Below are 18,087 nucleotides of genomic sequence, written 5' to 3'. Positions count from 1 at the left end.
GCTGCAGAAGCATCATTAAGAGAGTTTTAAAAATTGCACCATCCTTGCTCCTCCCTGGACATTCTTAATCAGGACTTGGGAGAGGAGGATAAGATCAGATCCGGAGAGTGAAGGGCATACATAGTTTAGTGAAAGTCCCAAGGGGATTCTGATGTGGACCTTAACCACCAGTCCAGTACTTCGGCATTTACAAAGCAACTTCACATTTATTGTTTTACTTATGATATGGCCTATGCTGAAAGGGCAAAGCTTTGGGGAAGAAAGTCATTTTTGCAAGGCTAATGCTCCAGGAAAAATCTGACATGTAGGTGATTCCCTGAGAATAAAAAAAATACAAAGTAACTTTGTCATTGTTTCCATCTACAAAACCCAAAGGTGTTCTTTCAAAAATAGATTCCATGGGACTTCCCTGGCAGTCCAGTGGTTAAGACTTCACCTTCCAGTGCAGGGAGTGTGGGTTTGATCCCTGGTCGGGAAACTAAGATCCCACATACCTCACAGCCAAAAAGCCAAAACATAAAACAGAAGCGATATTGTAACAAATTCAATAAAGAGTTTTAAAAAAACAGATTCCATAATAATATTTCCTGAAATAAATATAAATAAGTATAAACCTGAAAAATAAGGATGTTCAATGAGGCCTTTGAGCACAAAAATTGTAGTTTTAGTTCTAACTAAACTAAATTCAACTTCCAGATTTCTAATCTTTTATACCTTGGATTTCATTAAAACATTAATGTGAAATGCAGCTTCTGAGGATAAAGAAAAGACTTGGTAATACTCTAGAAAAGAATAAACTGACTGGGGTAGGGGTAGTTTGTGTTTATAAAGCTGGTGGGGTTCACAACAGATAGACGACCAAGGGCCGTAAGCTCGCCCTGGGCTCGGTCATACCTGCGAGTACTTCAGCACCTCTATGCCAGCGTTCTCCAGCTCCTCAGTGCAGTTGGAACTGATTATTGAATCAAAACTTCTGAGCACCTGTATACACAGGCAGCAGAGGAATGGGTGGTGGGAAAGAATAAAACTTCATTAAAGATATGCTACAAACCTGGGAGGGAAATTTCAGTATCAACCCCCCTCTTATGTCCTTCTTCATTCACGGCTGCACTATGAGTGGAGTTTTTTTTCTTTTTAGTCATCTTTAAAAAATTATGGTTCTGAAGAACCCAGGGGCAGGACAGGAATAAAGACGCAGACGTAGAGAATGGACTTGAGGATACGGGGAGAGGGAAGGGTAAGCTGGGACGAAGTGAGAGATTGGCATGGACATATATACACTACCAAATGTAAAATAGCTAGCTAGTGGGAAGCAGCTGCGTAGCACAGGGAGATCAGCTCGGTGCTTTGTGACCACCTAGAAGGGTGGGATAGGGAGGGTGGGAGGGAGATGCGAGAGGGAGGGGGTATGGGGATATATGTATACATATAGCTGATTCACTTTGTTATAAAGCAGAAACTAACACACCATTGTAAAGCAATTATACTCCAATAGAGATGTTAAAAATAAAAAGATTTAACCAAAATAAATAAATTAAATAAGCTGCTATAAAAAAAATTATAGTTAATTTACAATGTTGTGTTAGTTTCGGGTATACAGCAAAGTGATTCAGTTATACACACACACACACACACACACACACACACACACACACACACACACTCTCTGCGTCAGATTTTTTTCCATTATAGATTATTATAAGATATTGAATATAGTTCCCTTTGCTATACAGTAGGTCCTTCTTATTTATGTATTTTATATATAGTAGTGTGTATATGTTAATCCCAAACTCCTCATTTATACCCCCCGACCCTGCTATCCCCTTTGGTAACCAGAAGTTTGTTTTCTATGTCTGTGGGTCTATTTCTGATTTATAACTAAGTTCATTTGTATCATTTTTTTAGATTCCACATATAAGTTATATCATATAATATTTGTCTTTCTCTGGTGAGTGGAGTTTTAATAAGTCTGTTTTCCGACATCACCACCAACGTCTGCGTTACACCTGACTTCACCCACTCCTGTTCTAGAGTTAAATCCATAGGCAACCTTCACGCCTCTACTGTCTTTGCCATGTTCCTCTCCTCCCAAGCTCTTCTCTTTTCCATAAGAATAGGGACCAGAAATTCTCTTTCCCCTTTCAGTATTCAAGGGCCAGCTTTCCTGCTGATACAATTTAAGGGAAGATTCTTGAACTAAATCTCCCATTCTAGGCAGAAAAGTCAACTACATGGCCTTAGAGATTTTTTTTTTAATACTAGTCAGTATTTGTTTAAGGTTTCAAACTATGTATTTTATGGTTCTAAATTTGGTAAAAATAGGATCCATTCCAATTAGCGTTCCCAATAAAGTTGAAAACACTGGTTTTTCTTCTGGAATGCTAGATGTTGTTCTATATGAGCCATGGCCGCTGAGCCTGCGCGTCCGGAGCCTGTGCTACACAACGGGAGAGGCCACAACAGTGAGAGGCCCGTGTACCGCAACAACAAAAAAAATAATAATAGTTGTTACTGTCTAGCAACTTTTTTCTTTTATTTTAATAAATTTATTTATTTGTCTTTGGCTGCGTTGGGTCTTCGTTGCTGCGCGTGGGCTTTCTCTAGTTGCGGCGAGCGGAGTCTACTCTTTGTTGCGGTGCACGGGCTTCTCATTGCGGTGGCTTCTCTTTGTTGCGGAGCACAGGCTCCAGGCGCACGGGCTTCAGTAGTTGTGGCACGCAGGCTCAGTAGTTGTGGTTCGCGGGCTCTAGAGCGCAGGCTCAGTAGTTGCGGCACATGGGCTTAGTTGCTCCACGGCATGTGGGATCTTCCTGGACCAGGGCTCAAACCTCTGTCCCCTGCATTGGCAGGCGGATTCTTAACCACTGTGCCACCAGGGAAGTCCCTAGCAACTTTTCTTTACTTAGACTTCCTCCTTCTTTCTCTAGAGATTTCTTCGGGATAACACACAGGTGGGGTAAAGGTGGGAGGTCGTGATTTATTCATAGAGTAGCTCTAGAATGGAGTTATACCAGGAAGGGGAGAAGATGGAGAATGCACTGGGGGTGGGGGAGGGCAGGAAGCCCAGATATATGTGGCTCTCTGCCACAAGCCAATTTTCCAAATGCAGGAATTATCCACTCTACTGATAAACTGATGTGATTTATTTATTATTTATATATTAGATTCAGGCTACCTATACCTCTGCCTTTCTCCTGCCATCTAATTTGCTGGACATATTCCAGCAATGCAAAATAATACTGACCTATGAAAAACATTCTTCAGGACAAAAATCTCCTGGGGGTTAATTTTAGGACAAGTCTAAAAGCCAAAGAGAAAGTCCTCTGGAGTCCACACTGACCAGTATTATCAGTTTCCCTCATCTGCCCCCCTATTTGCTCAAATACTCAGGAATTTGAGTCATTGCATTTGTCAGGGATCTGATAAATGTTCCAAAGGCATTAAATGACTTGCCCAAGTCACACACTTGTTGGGGAAGGCCAGATTCTTAGGGACCAGATTCTTAGGCCAACACTCTTGTTATTGCCCCACACGGTGTCTCTCAAAGCTCCAATACTGTGCCACAACCTAGTGGTGCTCAGTCACGATTAATCAACAAAACACATAAAGCAACACTTAATCAAGTACTGAGAAACATGGAGGCTGAATTTTAGCAGAAAGAATATGGGCCTGAACTTTCTCAGAATTTTGTTGACTCTCAGTTTTGATATTAATTAGCAGTCATGAAACCTCACTTGGCCTTAGTTTCTTCATCTACAAAATGAGGTTCCAGTCGATGAGATGATCTATAAGCTTCTTTTATTATGATTATCTTTTATTGTGGTGGAAAACACATACCATTAAATTTACCCACTTAGGACTTCCCTGGTGGTGCAGTGGTTAAGAATCCGCCTGCCAGTACAAGGGACAGGGGTTCGAGCCCTGGTCCAGGAAGATCACACATGCCGCGGAGCAACTGAGCCCGTGTGCCACAGCTACTGAAGCCCACGTGCCTAGAGCCTGTGCTCTGCAACAAGAGAAGCCACCATAATGAGAAGCCTGCGCACCACAACAAAGAGTAGCCCCTGCTCGCTGCAACTACAGAAAGCCCGCACGTAGCAATGAAGACCCAACGCAGCCAAAAATAAAATTAATTAATTTAAAAATAATGTACCAACTTAACCATTTCTAAGTACGAAGTTCCATGGTGTTAAGTGTATTTACATTGTTGTGCAACCAGAACTTTTCCCTCTTTCAAAACTGAGACTCTGGGGGTGGTGGGGAGGGATAAATTAGGAGTTTGGGATTAACAGACACATACCACTATACATAAAACAGATAACCAACAAGGACCTACTGTACAGCACGGGGAACTACACTCAATATTTTGTGATAACCTATAAAGGAAAAGAATCTGAAGAATAATATATACATATATAACTGAATAAGTATGCTGTCCACCTGAAACTAACACAGTATTGTAAATCAACTATATTTCAGTAAAAAAACGAAAAAACCTGAGATTCTGTATCCATTAAACGATAACTCCCCATTCCCTTTCCCCCCCATCCCTGGCAACCCCATTTCTACTTTTTGTTTCTATGAGTGTGACTACTCTAGGTACCTCATAGATGTGGAATCATACAGTGTTTGTCTTTTTGTAATTAGCTTATTTCATTTAGCATAATATCCCCAAGGTTCATCCCTGTTGCAGCATGTGTCACAATGTCCCTCCTTTTTAGAGCTGAATAACATCCCATGGGATGGATATTCCTCATTCTGTTTATCCGTTCATCAGTGGACACAGGTTGTTTCCGCCTCCTGCCTATTGTGAATAATGCTGCGATGAACATAGGTGTGCAAATATCTTTGATACGTTTCCTTTTAATGCAAAGAATTTAGTAAATTTTTTGACTGAGTGTTAATAATCCAACACTATCTGATCATATTAAATTGATTTTCAGAATAAGAAATTAACCTGAGAGTTTGCTCAATTTAACTAATATTTATATTTAAGGATGTATGTTGTATTAAGGCATGCTATCTACCACTTCATGATGGAAACACCAGCCAGTCTGATCAAATCTAAATCAGTATCATCAACTAGCAGTTGGTGGCTGGGAAGGATGTAAGCCCTTATTCAGATGCCTTCAAAGCAGCTCCCTGTGGAACAGACCAACCAGCTCCACATGTTTGCACCCTAGTATTTAATGACAACATAAGAGAAAATTCTCCCTGTAGATTTTTTAAAAGATTAACGTCAAGGAAAAGGATAGAATTTACCTTATCATGCCGTATGATTAGTGATGTCTTAGAACCCAGGGCGGAAAGGATCCCAGCTATTTCCACAGCAATGTAACCAGCACCAACGATGACACTGCGGCTACCATGAGAGTAGAGGGTTAAGATCGTTAAATAAACCTATTTTAGAATAATTTTAGATTTACAGAAAAGTTTAAAAGAGAGTACAGATAGTATACCCCCTGCCCAGTTTTTCCTAAAGTTAACATCTTACATTCATAGCAGCACTATTTGCAATAACCAAAGACATAAAAACAACCTAAATGTCCATCAACAGACGAATGGATAAAGAAGACATGGTACATATATACAATGGAATACTACTCAGCCATAAAAAAGAATGAAATAACACCATTTGTAGCAACACGGATGCAACTAGAGATTATACTAAGTGAAGTAAGTCAGAAAGAGAAAGACAACATATGGTATCACTTACATGTGGAATCTAAAATACGACACAAATGAACTTATCTATGAAGCAGAAACAGACTCACATAGAGAACAGACTTGTGGTTGCCAAGGCGGAGGGGTTTGGGAAGGGAGAGACTGGGAGTTTGGGGTTAGTAGATGTAGAATGGATGGACAAGGTCCTACTGTATAGCACAGGGAACTATATTCAATGTCCTGAGATAAACCATAATAGAAAAGATACAAAAAATAATGTGTATATATGTATAACTGAGTCACTTTGCTGTACAGCAGAAATTAACACAACATTGTAAATCAACGACACTTCAATTAAAAAAACATAAAGTTAACATCTTATAAACCATGGTACAGTTGTCAAAACTGAAACTGGCGGGCTTCCCTGGTGGCGCAGTGGTTGAGAGTCCGCCTGCCGATGCAGGGGACACAGGTTCATGCCCCGGTCCGGGAAGATCCCACATGCCGCGCAGCGGCTGGGCCCGTGAGCCATGGCCGCTGAGCCTGCGCGTCCGGAGCCTGTGCTCCACAACGGGAGAGGCCACAACAGTGAGAGGCCCAAGTACCGCTAAAAAAAAAACTAAAAAAAAAAGAAAACTGACACTGGTACATTACTGTTGACTAAACTTCAGACTTTATTCAGGTTTCACCTGTCTTTCCATTCATTTCCTTCTTCTGTCCCAAGATCCAATCCAGGATAATACAGTAATTTTAAGTAGAAAATATCCTTCTGTAGAAGGTGTTTTTAGGTGTTTTAAAAATTACTTAGCTTCATTTCCTCAGAGAGGAAATAAAAACCCTTTGAAGCTAGAGACGATTCCTTATGCAGAGATCTTCACACCTAAAACTAAAATTGGCACCACAATTTTTGTTTTTTGCTTGTCCGAGAAAGTCTTTATTTCTCCACCTTTTTTTTTTTTTTTTTTTTTTTTTGTGGTACGCGGGCCTCTCACTGTTGTGGCCTCTCCCGTTGCGGAGCACAGGCTCCGGATGCACAGGCTCAGCGGCCATGGCTCACGGGCCCAGCTGCTCCGTGGCATGTGGGATGTTCCCGGACCAGGGCAAGAACCCGTGTCCCCTGCATTGGCAGGCGGACTCTCAACCACTGCACCACCAGGGAAGCCCTGTCCGCCAATTTTGATCGATAATTTTGCAGAGTAAAGAGTTCTATGTTGGTGGGTTTTTTTCCTCTCAACACTTTAAATGTTCCACTTTCTTGTTTGCATAGTTTCTGAAGAATTGTTGTAATTCTTATCTTTGCTCCCCTTATAGGTCAGCTGTGTTTCATCCTTCTGGCTTCTTCCAGAATTTTTTCTTTGATTTTCTACGGTTTGAAAATTATATGCCTAGGTATAGTTTTTTGACATTTATCCTACTTAGTGTTCTCTGACCTTCCTGGATCTGTGGTTTGGTGTCTGACATTAATTTTGGGGAAAGTGACAGTCATTATTGCTTCAAATATCTCTTCTGTTCCTTTCTTTGGCATCATAATCCTCACCACCGTTATTCTCCTCTGGCTCAGTATTTTCCCTTGATCATTGCTAAATTCTATCAATCTTTGCAATATGATGAAAGGCCAATTTAAGCAAGCCATTTTAACTTGTAGCATAGATCTGCAATGAAACTAGATGCCCTGAATAAATTCTGGTCTAAAAAAGCATCTTAAACACTAGATACATGTTTGGGTGAAGGTCTGAGTCCACGGTGGAGAAGCGAAGCCCAGCCCTAGAGTAATCACTGCAGCATACAGAATAAGTGCCCTTCAGCTGGAGCTAACCCTTTCGGGGCTAGAGTTCTCAAAAGCATGGTTCTACCACTGGTCCAATGCTTGGGTAAGAAGAAAGCAATCAGGGAAGAAGAAAGGAAATCTTTCTTTAGTACCTTCTACAAGTAAGGTACCTATGTTGTGACTCCCTGCCTTCAGAGGGCTATGGTCTGGATGGAGGATGAGGTATGAACCTGAATGGCTATGTATTAGAGGTAAGGATGCTCTTATCCTACAGCCCAGTGTATAAAAAGAGAAATGTCTAGTTTGGAAACTAGGAAGTAGCTCTTCTTCCATCTCTACCATCCTCTCTCCTATTATATGTTGACCACTTTTCCTTTCTTTGGGTCTTCACTCCTTACTTTCTTCTTTCCTCTCTCCATCTTCTCTCTCTTCCCCAAACATTTCTTATGTAAGTCCTACTTCTGTTAAGCATTGCACTGGACACAATGGGTAGCGATCCCTGTCCTTGAGGAATTCCTGAGGGGAAACATGCCCAGGGGTCTGTTAAAGCTCAGAGGGCAACACTTAGTTCCTGCAGGGGAGAGGGCTCAGAAACACTCCAGATTCCTGAAAGATGAATAGCTCTGGCAAGGGTTGGGAGAAGTATTCCCAGCAGAATGGATATACGAGAAACACGTGTGAAACGTCTTGGCTTCTTCAGAGAGGAGACAAAAATCTGCAAGGAGCTCAGTGTTTCCCCCTCAGCTTCCACAGTCCCCTCTAGTCCACCTCGTACCACTAAAGTAACCACTGGAAACAATCTTTTTTTTCTTTTTGGTTTAAAAAGAAAAAGGAATTTATTGATTCATGTAACCGAGAAGTCCTGACTTCAGGTATGGCTGCATCTAAGTGTTCCAATGATGTGTCAGGACCTGGTCCCTTAAAGATGCTCAGCTTTGCACTTCATGTTGGCTTCATTCCCAAGCTCTGCATTGTGATACAGAGACTGCCAGAGGAATGAGGAGACAGTGGCATGGTCTTAACAAGCTGAAGCTCAGGCTGGGGAGCTGACATCCAGCCTTTTGGAGTCTTGATTTTTTTTTTTAATTAATTAATTAATTTATTTTTGGCTGTGTTGAGTCTTTGTTGCTGCGCACAGGCTTTCTTTAGTTGTGGTGAGTGGGGGCTACTCTTTGTTGCAGTACACGGTCTTCTCATTACGGTGGCTTCTCTTGTTGCGGAGCACAGGCTCTAGGCGCATGGGCTTCAGTAGTTGTGGCTCACGGGCTCTAGAGCGCAGGCTCAGTAGTTGTGGTGCACGGGCTTAGTTGCTCCGCAGCATGGGGGATCTTCCCGGACCAGGGCTCCAACCCGTGTCCCCTGCATTGGCAGGCGGATTCGTAACCACTGCGCCCCCAGGGAAGCCCCTGGAGTCTTGATTTAAAACACCAGTCTTCAGTACATGAAAAACTCAGTAAGTTAGGTAAAAACTGTGAACCAAGCACAATCTCCTTCGTGCCCTCAATGCCTGTTGGTCTTGGAGAGTCTCCAGGAGAGGAGGGGGGAGGCCGTGGCTCACCCTGAGGACATAGACACTTTGGCAGCCACACCTGGGAGCCCTCCACCACCTAGAAACAATCTTATATTCTGCTGAGTCCCCAGAGCACTTCTCTTTCCCTCATTGTGGCCGTCAGAACCTCTTGTCCCACAATGTTCCACAGACTCCACGCTCCAGCCTCCCCTCAACCATAAGCCCAATGAGGGTAAAAGCTGGATCATACAGCCCAGAGCACATGTTACCTCACCTATAAATTTGTTCCTTCTTTGATTATTTACTTACTTACCAACATAACAATGATAAAGGAGTCTTAAAAAAAGAAGACAAAAATCATATACCAATTGTTAATTCATTTTCCTATGTTCCCAGAGTCCTGTTTATAACACACATACATTCCTTTCTTCAACTTGTAGTGCTACCAGCACAAGTTTAATAAATGGTTTAAAAATAGGTAATGGACAGATATCTAGAATGAAGCTTCTTTGAGTCCAGACTGAATTGTTACCATTTAAACACGATGAGTCATGACCACATTTCTGCATATATTCTCACATGTCTCATATCCTTCACACCTAAAACCAAACAGATCATGAGGAAAGAAAGGCTGCTCTCTAACACACGGCCCTGTCCCACAGACAGCAAATCTAAAATGCCTGTTTGCTTTTCTCAAAGTCAGAAGATGACCTGGTCTGAATGTCGTAACAGGACGTTTTCACAGCAGCTATGGAATTGCCAAGATGCCCTCTTGTCCCTGATGAACCACCTGTGGTTCCAGGTGAATTAAGGTAAAGGAACAAGCAGGGATTATTAGTCACCCTCCAGAAAGGCCTTGATGGAAAAGCGCGGGATTAAGACTTCCCACTGCACTGGCAGCACCTGCCGAGAGAGCAGCAGAGTTGAGCAATGACGACTCCAGGGTGAGTGCTACTCAGAAGGAAATAAAGGCCAGACCCTGGGCTAACAGGGTCCCTCCTCCAGTTCCCAGGTGCCCTATCACTTATCATGAGTGAAGGGAGGACCCCTCTAATCAAGGAAGCCTGCAATTGGCAGCTTCTTCAAATTAGAGAAACAATCCTCCTCATTATGTTTTTTCTCTCTGTGTTATCTAAATCCATGACAGAAGTCTAGTAAGGTTATTAGGACAAACATGTATAAAGGCCAATTTCAGAAAACCTATTTTTGTGAGACTGACAGAGCCTTCATTTATCCAGATGCCTCTGTACCAGCTGCTTTGAAGACCAGAATCACTTTAGACATATTATCAACTGATGCTCTATCAAGTTGAAGAAAGAAAACAGTTTTAGGGCTTCAGTGTTTATTCTCAAAACCACCCTGCATTTGATTCTGGTCCTAAAAATTTTACAATGGCCTCTGACCAAAAGCATGAAAGACTTGAGTCATTTATTGCGGGCTACTCATGGATGAGACACCCAAGGTCATAAAAAGAGAAGAGGTAGAACAGAATTCTGGAATTTCCTACATTTAATAGTTGGGAAGAGGAGGGAGAAGTGTTGGGAGAAACTGAGGGAGAATGAACACGGAGGTCAGGAAGAAAAGCAGCTTACCTAGGCAACTCTTCCAGCTGAAAAAACCCGTCACTGGTTATTCCTAGGCTGGCACCTATGTAGGAAAATGCAATATAGGTCACACAGATGGAGTTTTCTCTTGTAAAATAATCACAACATTTTATGTACGAACCAAACACTTCCTCAGCCATCACACTCTCTGTTTCGACAAGTTCTGTTAAAGTCTCCACTTGGGAAGCTGCCAATCAAATCTTCCCTGAGTCAACATTTTTATTTCCTCTGTAGAAATAAGAGTACTGATGACTAAGTAACTATCAAATTTCTTTGAGGAATTAAGATCTCCTCAGCTTGGGACTTCCCTGGTGGTCCAGTGGTTAATAATCCGCCTTCCAATGCAGGGGACTCGGGTTCGATCCCTGGTCGCAGAACTAAGATCCCACATGCCTCAACTAAGACCCAATGGCAGCCAAATTAATTAATTAATTAATTAAAAAAAAAACCCATCTCCTCAGCTCTCATGAATAGACTCCTTGCTGGTTCTGCTTCCTTCTCCCGCCCCCAAATGGGCTCAGCCTTGGTTCTCTTCTCTCTGCTTTTTTCCTTCAAAGGTTTTAACCAACTCTCCCTTCATTGTGGGAGACTTCCAAATGTGTAGTTCCAGTTTTGATCTTCTCCCCAGGTTCTAGTTCCTTCCATATTTCTAACTGTCTTTCTATACCATTTAGCTTTGTTTCGAACTCAGTATTTTCAACATAGAATCTTAACTTTATTTCCCAAGCCATATCCCTCTCTTGTTTACCACTTCAGCTGAAAAGACTACCTTCCATCAGTAATCCAAAGTCTTGAGTTATCAATCCGTAATTCCTTCTCTCAACAACGGCCATCTCATCGGTTATTTAAAATACCGCATTTCGCCAAATTCAATGCACAATGATTAAGGACCCATCCTGATTTCAGAGGTGTTGAGTATTTTTTTCTAAATGTGTCTTGGAGTCAATGAAATATACTAGCCGATTCATCCTTCTGTGTCTCTTATGTCTGTCCTCTCCTCCTAGCGCCTGGCACATAGCAGTGGCTTAGTAACTGTCTGCAGAGCTGAACTGAGTATTTCCACCACATTTCAGACGCTAACCCTGTAGTTCAGAACCTATTACCACCTCCTGTACATTCTATTGCAACAACTTGCTAACTGGCCTTCTGCCTCTGTAGATCACTATCAGATTAGTTTTCTATAATTATCACTTAGGTCTCGTCACTATCCCATTTATAGGCTATTAATAACTGGTTTTCGTGAATGACAGAGATTCCTTAATTTGACTTCATAAACGTCCACAATTTGGCCCCAACCTTCTTCCAGTTTCAGTTCAATGTACTTGCTTCCAGATTTCACTGCCAGAAAAACTGGTTTAATTGACTGAATGTCCTTTAAAGACCTATTTATTACCCACTGGTTCTTCTGGTCTTTCTCTTCTTCGGCACATGGTGCTCAATTTGTAAGCCCTTTTCCCAGGAAGTCTTTTTGGTCCATGACAGCTCATAGTAATCCATCCCACCTCTGAGGACCCCGACCCTCACTGTCTGGCAATCACCTTGGAACACTTACCTTTTATTTTATTTCTTTGCATTTGTTTTTCATTACATGTTTAAAATTAATAAATGTATATCTTTTTTTTTTTTTTTGGTACGCGGGCCTCTCACTGCTGTGGCCTCTCCCGTTGCGGAGCACAGGCTCCGGACGCACAGGCTCAGCGGCCATGGCTCACGGGCCCAGCCGCCTCGCGGTATGTGGGATCTTCCCGGACCGGGGCACGAACCCGTGTCCCCTGCATCGGCAGGCGGACCCTCAACCACTGCACCACCAGGGAAGCCCCAGTTTATGTCTTTTTAAAAAGACAGGGAGACTGTACAGATGCACTAGGATCTCTGGAAGGACACTCAGACATTAAGGACACTCTTAATTAGCTGAAGAAATCTCTACAAGATTTCTCTCTCTTAAGAAAACAGTAGATATCTCATGACAAACTGAGGCTGAAAACAATCTCTGCTGTGCCGAGAAGGGAAGGATGGGGCTTTTGCTGATTCTTCCCCCTGTGTTACTGTAGTATGTCTGAGCCTGGAGCTGGATGAAATATCTTCCTTTGCCCCGTCACTAGGTACCACTTAGGCCAATTACATTTAGGTTCTGCAGAGACCTTCTCTCATGTGTCCAAGACAAAGAACTGGTACAGGGCAGATCCCCTGGCATGACTTGTAAGGTGGAAAACAACGGTAAATTCTTTCTGACTATTGTTAACAAGCATACGCCTTTGGAAGACTCACCAGGGATCTGGCTCTCCTGAGGAAGCATGGGCACGCCACCTGTGGCAATCAGGATGTGAGGGGCGGTGTACTTTTCCCCGTTGACCTCCACTGTGGGCTGGGCATCACCCGTGAATACTGCATGGCCGCGGATGATTTCTATGTGGGACTGGAGAAGGAAGCATGGTCACATTAGCCTGTCCTTAAGATTAAAAAACAAAGGGGTGGGGAAGGGAAGTACTGGGAGTTTGGGATTAGCAGATGCAAACTATTATATATAGGATGGATAAACAACAAGGTCCTACTGTATAGCACAGGGAACTATATTCAATATCCTATGACAAAACACAATGGAAAAGGACATGAAAAAAATATATATGTATAACTGAGTCACTTTGCTGAACAGCAGAAACTAACGCAACATTGTAATTCAATTATACTTTGATAAAATAAAAAAAAAGAAGAAGAAAAAGATTAAAAAATAAAAAAGGGAATTCCCTGTCCAGTGGTTAGGACTGGTCGGGGAACTAAGATCCTGCAAACCGTGTGGTACGGTCAAAAAATGCCCAAAAAACAAACAAAAAAACCAAAAACCAAAACAAAACTTGCTGCAACTACTTACATCTTTCCATTCTCTACTGAGGATTGTGATTTATGGTTTGCTGATGCTAAGACAACTCTCCAACGTTCGAGTTTCTGCAGAACTTCTGACTGTTAATTGATACTTAGGTTGGGGGTTGCCATTTGATGCTAGAAGTATGCAGTAAGAAAAAACAAAGGGACTATCTTGGGCCAAAACCCAGAGACTAAAAAAAATATATGCAAGTCATTCCCACAAGGAAGAAGATTACATCTTTGTCTCCAAGAGTTGAAGGAGAAAGCCTTTCTCACTTACAATGAAAACACACTGAAGAATGATGTGTCTGGAGGAAAGAAAGAAGGCTGAGAAAACAAAAGGATAAAGGTGCAGGGAGCTGAGGCCAAAGGGAAATACTCTGGCCAAGGGAGGGAAAAGCAATGTTTCTGTTTTCTCAAACGAAGGGGGGAAGAATACCAAAAATTCCATGACCGTGAAGCTCTACACTAGAGGTGTTGAGAACTCAGACTTCATTTGCTCTTCCTGGCAGCCGCTGTGCCTGGGCCTGAGTTTGGACTGCCAGCAAGCTTCTGCCTGCCAGGATACACATACTGGCAAGAAATGTGGGCAACTCACAAGGATAATGGGATCCTGTAAGCACGATCACAGAATGGAGCGTTGCAACATTTTGGAACATACCTGGTTCTGAATTGAGCTATTTCCTCCTTTCTAATCAGCCCTCCAGGCCTGTTCTGCAGGTGCCCTGCTTAATCAAGGTGAATCAAGATTGATGCCAAAAGCCACGAGACTCCTGAAAAACTTTCCTTCACGAGGTAATGATTTCCTACCGGGTGCTAGACAAAAAGGAGACTGAGTCGAGTGGCAATAATATGGGTAATCGCTTGGGGAAGAAACTGATGAAATTTTTATTTTCGTTTCCTAGGATATGTCACAGAAAGTTTCCTATTCCGAATTTCTGGATTGCCTGTGATTCCTTTTCCATAAGGTCATGGTAAATTCTGCTACACACCAAGATTTTTGAGTATTAAAAAATGCTATTTCCTGAGTAATTTTCCTATCTCTTTTGCAAAAGTATTTTAAGCTAGCTCCATTAAAAAAAATTTTTTTTTTATTTGGGTGTTGTAGTATAGCAAATGGCATCTCATTTTCATGTCTAGCCACCTTAAAATCTCTTGAACTCAGTGCACAGGGGTCTGAAGACCAAATACTTTCCCCTTGAATTTGGGGGTTAAGGTCAGAAAATATCACCCTCCAAAAAAATAAACCCAATGAATGATAAGAATTAATATAAAAATTATGAGGTTAGCCATCTGTACAAGTAACTCACCCTAAAAAGGGGTTTATAAACACGTGCTAATGAGATTACAGTGGCCCAAATACCATCCCAAATATACTGATCTAGTATAACCTAAGCTACGTTGATGTCTTAGAAATTGCAGAGTGAGACCACAGAGACCAATTAAGGGTGCTGGGAGTCACACTGTCAAGAAAAGGGAGAGTTGGGACTTCCCTGGAGGTCCAGTGGTTAGGACTCCGCACTTTCACTGCCAAGGGTGTGGGTTCAATCCCTGGTTGGGGAACTAAGATCCCACAAGCCGCACGGCGAAGCCAAAAATAAATTAATAAATTAAAAATAAATAAATAAAAAAGAAACAGGAGAGTTGGATGGTGCTTCAGTACAGTCCAGTGGAAGAGGAATGACATCAAAGCATGAGGGTGGGAAAAGCCTCAGCAGAGCAAAGGACAACATACATTTGCTGAAGGCAAACACACCTTTGCCCAATTTTCCTGATTGGACTTCATTCACAAAAACGTCCTTCTGAACCATAACATGGTGTCCTGAGTAGATTTAGCCACCAAGGATGAGGGTGTTCTCAGCAGACGAACTATGGCAGGTTTCCAGCCAGATAACGGTCCTGATTTTAACCCATAAACTGGCACATTGTTACATAATCAGGCTCTTATGTGCTTGGTTTCTGGAACTAAGTGGAGGGTCAGACAGGTGCAGGCAGGCATCAGGTGAGACCTGATTCGCCGACTTAGGCACATACATCCCACTTTCCGTAGAAATAGAAATGAGACTGGCCCACCAAGTCCGACTTACATTCTTACAGGTCAATATCAAAACCAGTAATCACAAAAGAAAGAAAAGAAACAAGAGATAAATGTAAAGGCTATGTCTGGTCAGATTTGGTTCTCCGGCAGAGAACAGCTTCTTCTCAAAGTTCAAAACCTGGCATGCTCACCTTGATTAGATTATTCTGATAGATGGTGTTTAGGCGGCTCACGTAGGCATCCCGCTTTTCCTTTATAACCCTGCAATGAAACCGGAGTCAGGACTGAGGATCTGGACTCTCCTCTTTCAGTCGTAACTAGGGCCTCTGACCCTGAACACGCCGGAGCAGAGAATCAGACTGTCCATAAGAGCCCTGGGAGTGAGTGTCTCTAAAGACAGGCACACCTTCCCCTGTGTCCGTCTGCGTTCCGTATGTGCAGAACCCTTATTCTACTCTATGGAGAATGTTCACTTGGCATGCAAGGTTCGTAAATTTCTTTCTGCAAAGAAGGCAAGGAGAGCTGCTTTGGCACAGTGCCTAGTATATGGTGGCCACTCATTATTTGCTCAATAAATGAATGAATATGCTAAAATTAAAAAAAAAAATTTATGGCTAGAAAAGTTCATGGCAGGGAATCCCCTGGTGGTCCAGTGGTTAGGACTCCATGCTTCCACTGCAGGGGGCTCAGGTTCGATCCCTGGTTAGGAACGAAGATTCTGCATGCCGCAAGGCGTGGCCAAAAAAAAAAAAAGTTTATGGTAGTTCCTTTAGAAGTTAAACACGGGGGATTAAGAGGTACAAACGATTACATATAAAATAAATAAGCTACAAAAATATATTGGACAGCACAGGAAATATAGCCAATGTTTTATAATAACTCTAAATGGAGTAAAACCTTTAAAAGGTGTGAATCACTATGTTGGACATCTGAAACTTACATAATATTGTATATCAACTATACCTCAATAAAAAAAAATAAATAAAAGGTATAAAACTTCAAAAATAGTTAAATATTAATTGCCATATGACCCAGCAATTCCACTTCTAGGGACGGTCCCAAAACAACTGAAAACAGGGACTTGTAGACCAATATTCATAGCATCATTATTCACAATAGACGAGAGATGGAAAAAACCCAGGAGTCCATTGAAGGATGAATAAAGAAACAAAGTGTGGTATATAAATATTAGGGAACAGCATTCAGCCTTAAAAAGCAATGAAATTCTGACACATACCACAGCATGGACGAATTCTAAAAGTGCTACGCTAAGTGAAATACGCCAGGCATAAAAGGACAGATGTTGTATAAGGTACCTAGAATAGTCACATTCATAGACAGAAAACAGCATAGAGATACCAGCGGTTTGGAGCAAGGGAAGACTGTTTAACAGGTACACTGTTAACAGAACAGTACACTGTTAACAGAACAGTACACTGTTAACAGTACACTGTTAACAGAACAGTACACTGTTCTGTTTGGGATGGTGGAAATCTGGAAATGGATGTTGGTGATGGTTGCACGACACTATGAATATACCTAATGCCACTGAATTGACAACTTTAAAAGGGCTAAAATGAACCTTTCACGTTGTGTTGTGTATTTTAAAACCACTTTATTGATGTATGACTGACATACAAAAAGCTGTACATATTTAATGTATCAACTTGATGAGTTTAGAGATAAGTATATGCACAAGTAAGTCATCACTGCAATCAATGCCAAAAACATATCCTTTACCTCCAAAAGTTTATGTTATATACACTTTGCCACAATAATACACCCTCAAAAAATGTATGGCTTACTTCACTATGAAAGAAAAAATGTACGTTTGTAAACAGAGCCCTCTCAGCGTTTACACTTACCGCCAGCTGAATTTACCCTCACAGCTTTGAAAGCCATAATCAACGTGGTCATGCATGAATTCAGAGTGGACAGCTGTGTTCCACATTACCTATAAAAAAAGGTACCCAAGACAGTAGTGCATGAGTCCAGAGAAAAAAGAGAAATTTTTTTCTACAGAAAGGTAATATATAATAGTAGATAAAGATACTGACCTTTAACTTACAAACAAAACTAAACATTTTAAAAGAGAAACTTCAGAAATATGACCAGATAGATTTCATAGCGAGACTTCTGAAATGTTGGGGGAAATTAATTCTATTGTTGAATTCCACAGTTTATATACTCTGTAAAAGCAGAATATTATATGTCTCACAGTTCTTCCATTCAAATTTACTACTGCTTACATTCATTTTAAGTTTCAAATTTCTTTAAGCCTTGCCTTCTGTGCTCAATTTAAGAAATGGAATTGCATCTGTTAACTTTAAGATTTAGAAGGAAACTATTAGATAAAATTGAGCACTGGAAACTTTAAGAAAATGGATTCCTATTAACTACAAACGTGTCCCTGTAAGGATATATGTAATCAGACATGTGGAACTCAAAGGTTAGCTGCGTCTCCTGTGGGATGTAGCCTATAAACTGTAAACCAACTGATCATCACGAGAACTGAATTGAAATCGGCATCCAGAACTCTAGATGACGAACTACCATCTTCTTTGTCAGACACGCCAGAGACATGACTTTTATTTATTTATTTATTTATTTATGTTTGGCTGTCTTGGGTCTTCGTTGCTGT

The 18,087-nt window shown here is 41.5% G+C and overlaps 1 protein-coding gene across 1 annotated transcript in view; it reads right to left on the bottom strand.

Moving 5' to 3' along the window:
- Positions 1-18,087, bottom strand: part of GSR (glutathione-disulfide reductase) — a 44,609-nt gene that overhangs the window by 8,718 nt on the left and 17,804 nt on the right. Inside the window, exons 3-8 of the mRNA XM_004277139.3 lie at positions 17,312-17,400; positions 15,638-15,707; positions 12,815-12,962; positions 10,535-10,589; positions 5,263-5,362; positions 895-981 (exon numbers count right to left, since the gene is read on the bottom strand). Of these exons, the coding sequence (XP_004277187.1) occupies positions 895-981; positions 5,263-5,362; positions 10,535-10,589; positions 12,815-12,962; positions 15,638-15,707; positions 17,312-17,400 (549 nt within the window). The remainder of the gene's footprint in view (positions 1-894; positions 982-5,262; positions 5,363-10,534; positions 10,590-12,814; positions 12,963-15,637; positions 15,708-17,311; positions 17,401-18,087) is intronic.

This window comes from Orcinus orca, chromosome 21, assembly GCF_937001465.1.
Source record: "Orcinus orca chromosome 21, mOrcOrc1.1, whole genome shotgun sequence".
Classification (NCBI taxonomy): Eukaryota; Metazoa; Chordata; class Mammalia; order Artiodactyla; family Delphinidae; genus Orcinus; species Orcinus orca.
This window is presented reverse-complemented; position numbering and strand designations above follow the sequence as displayed.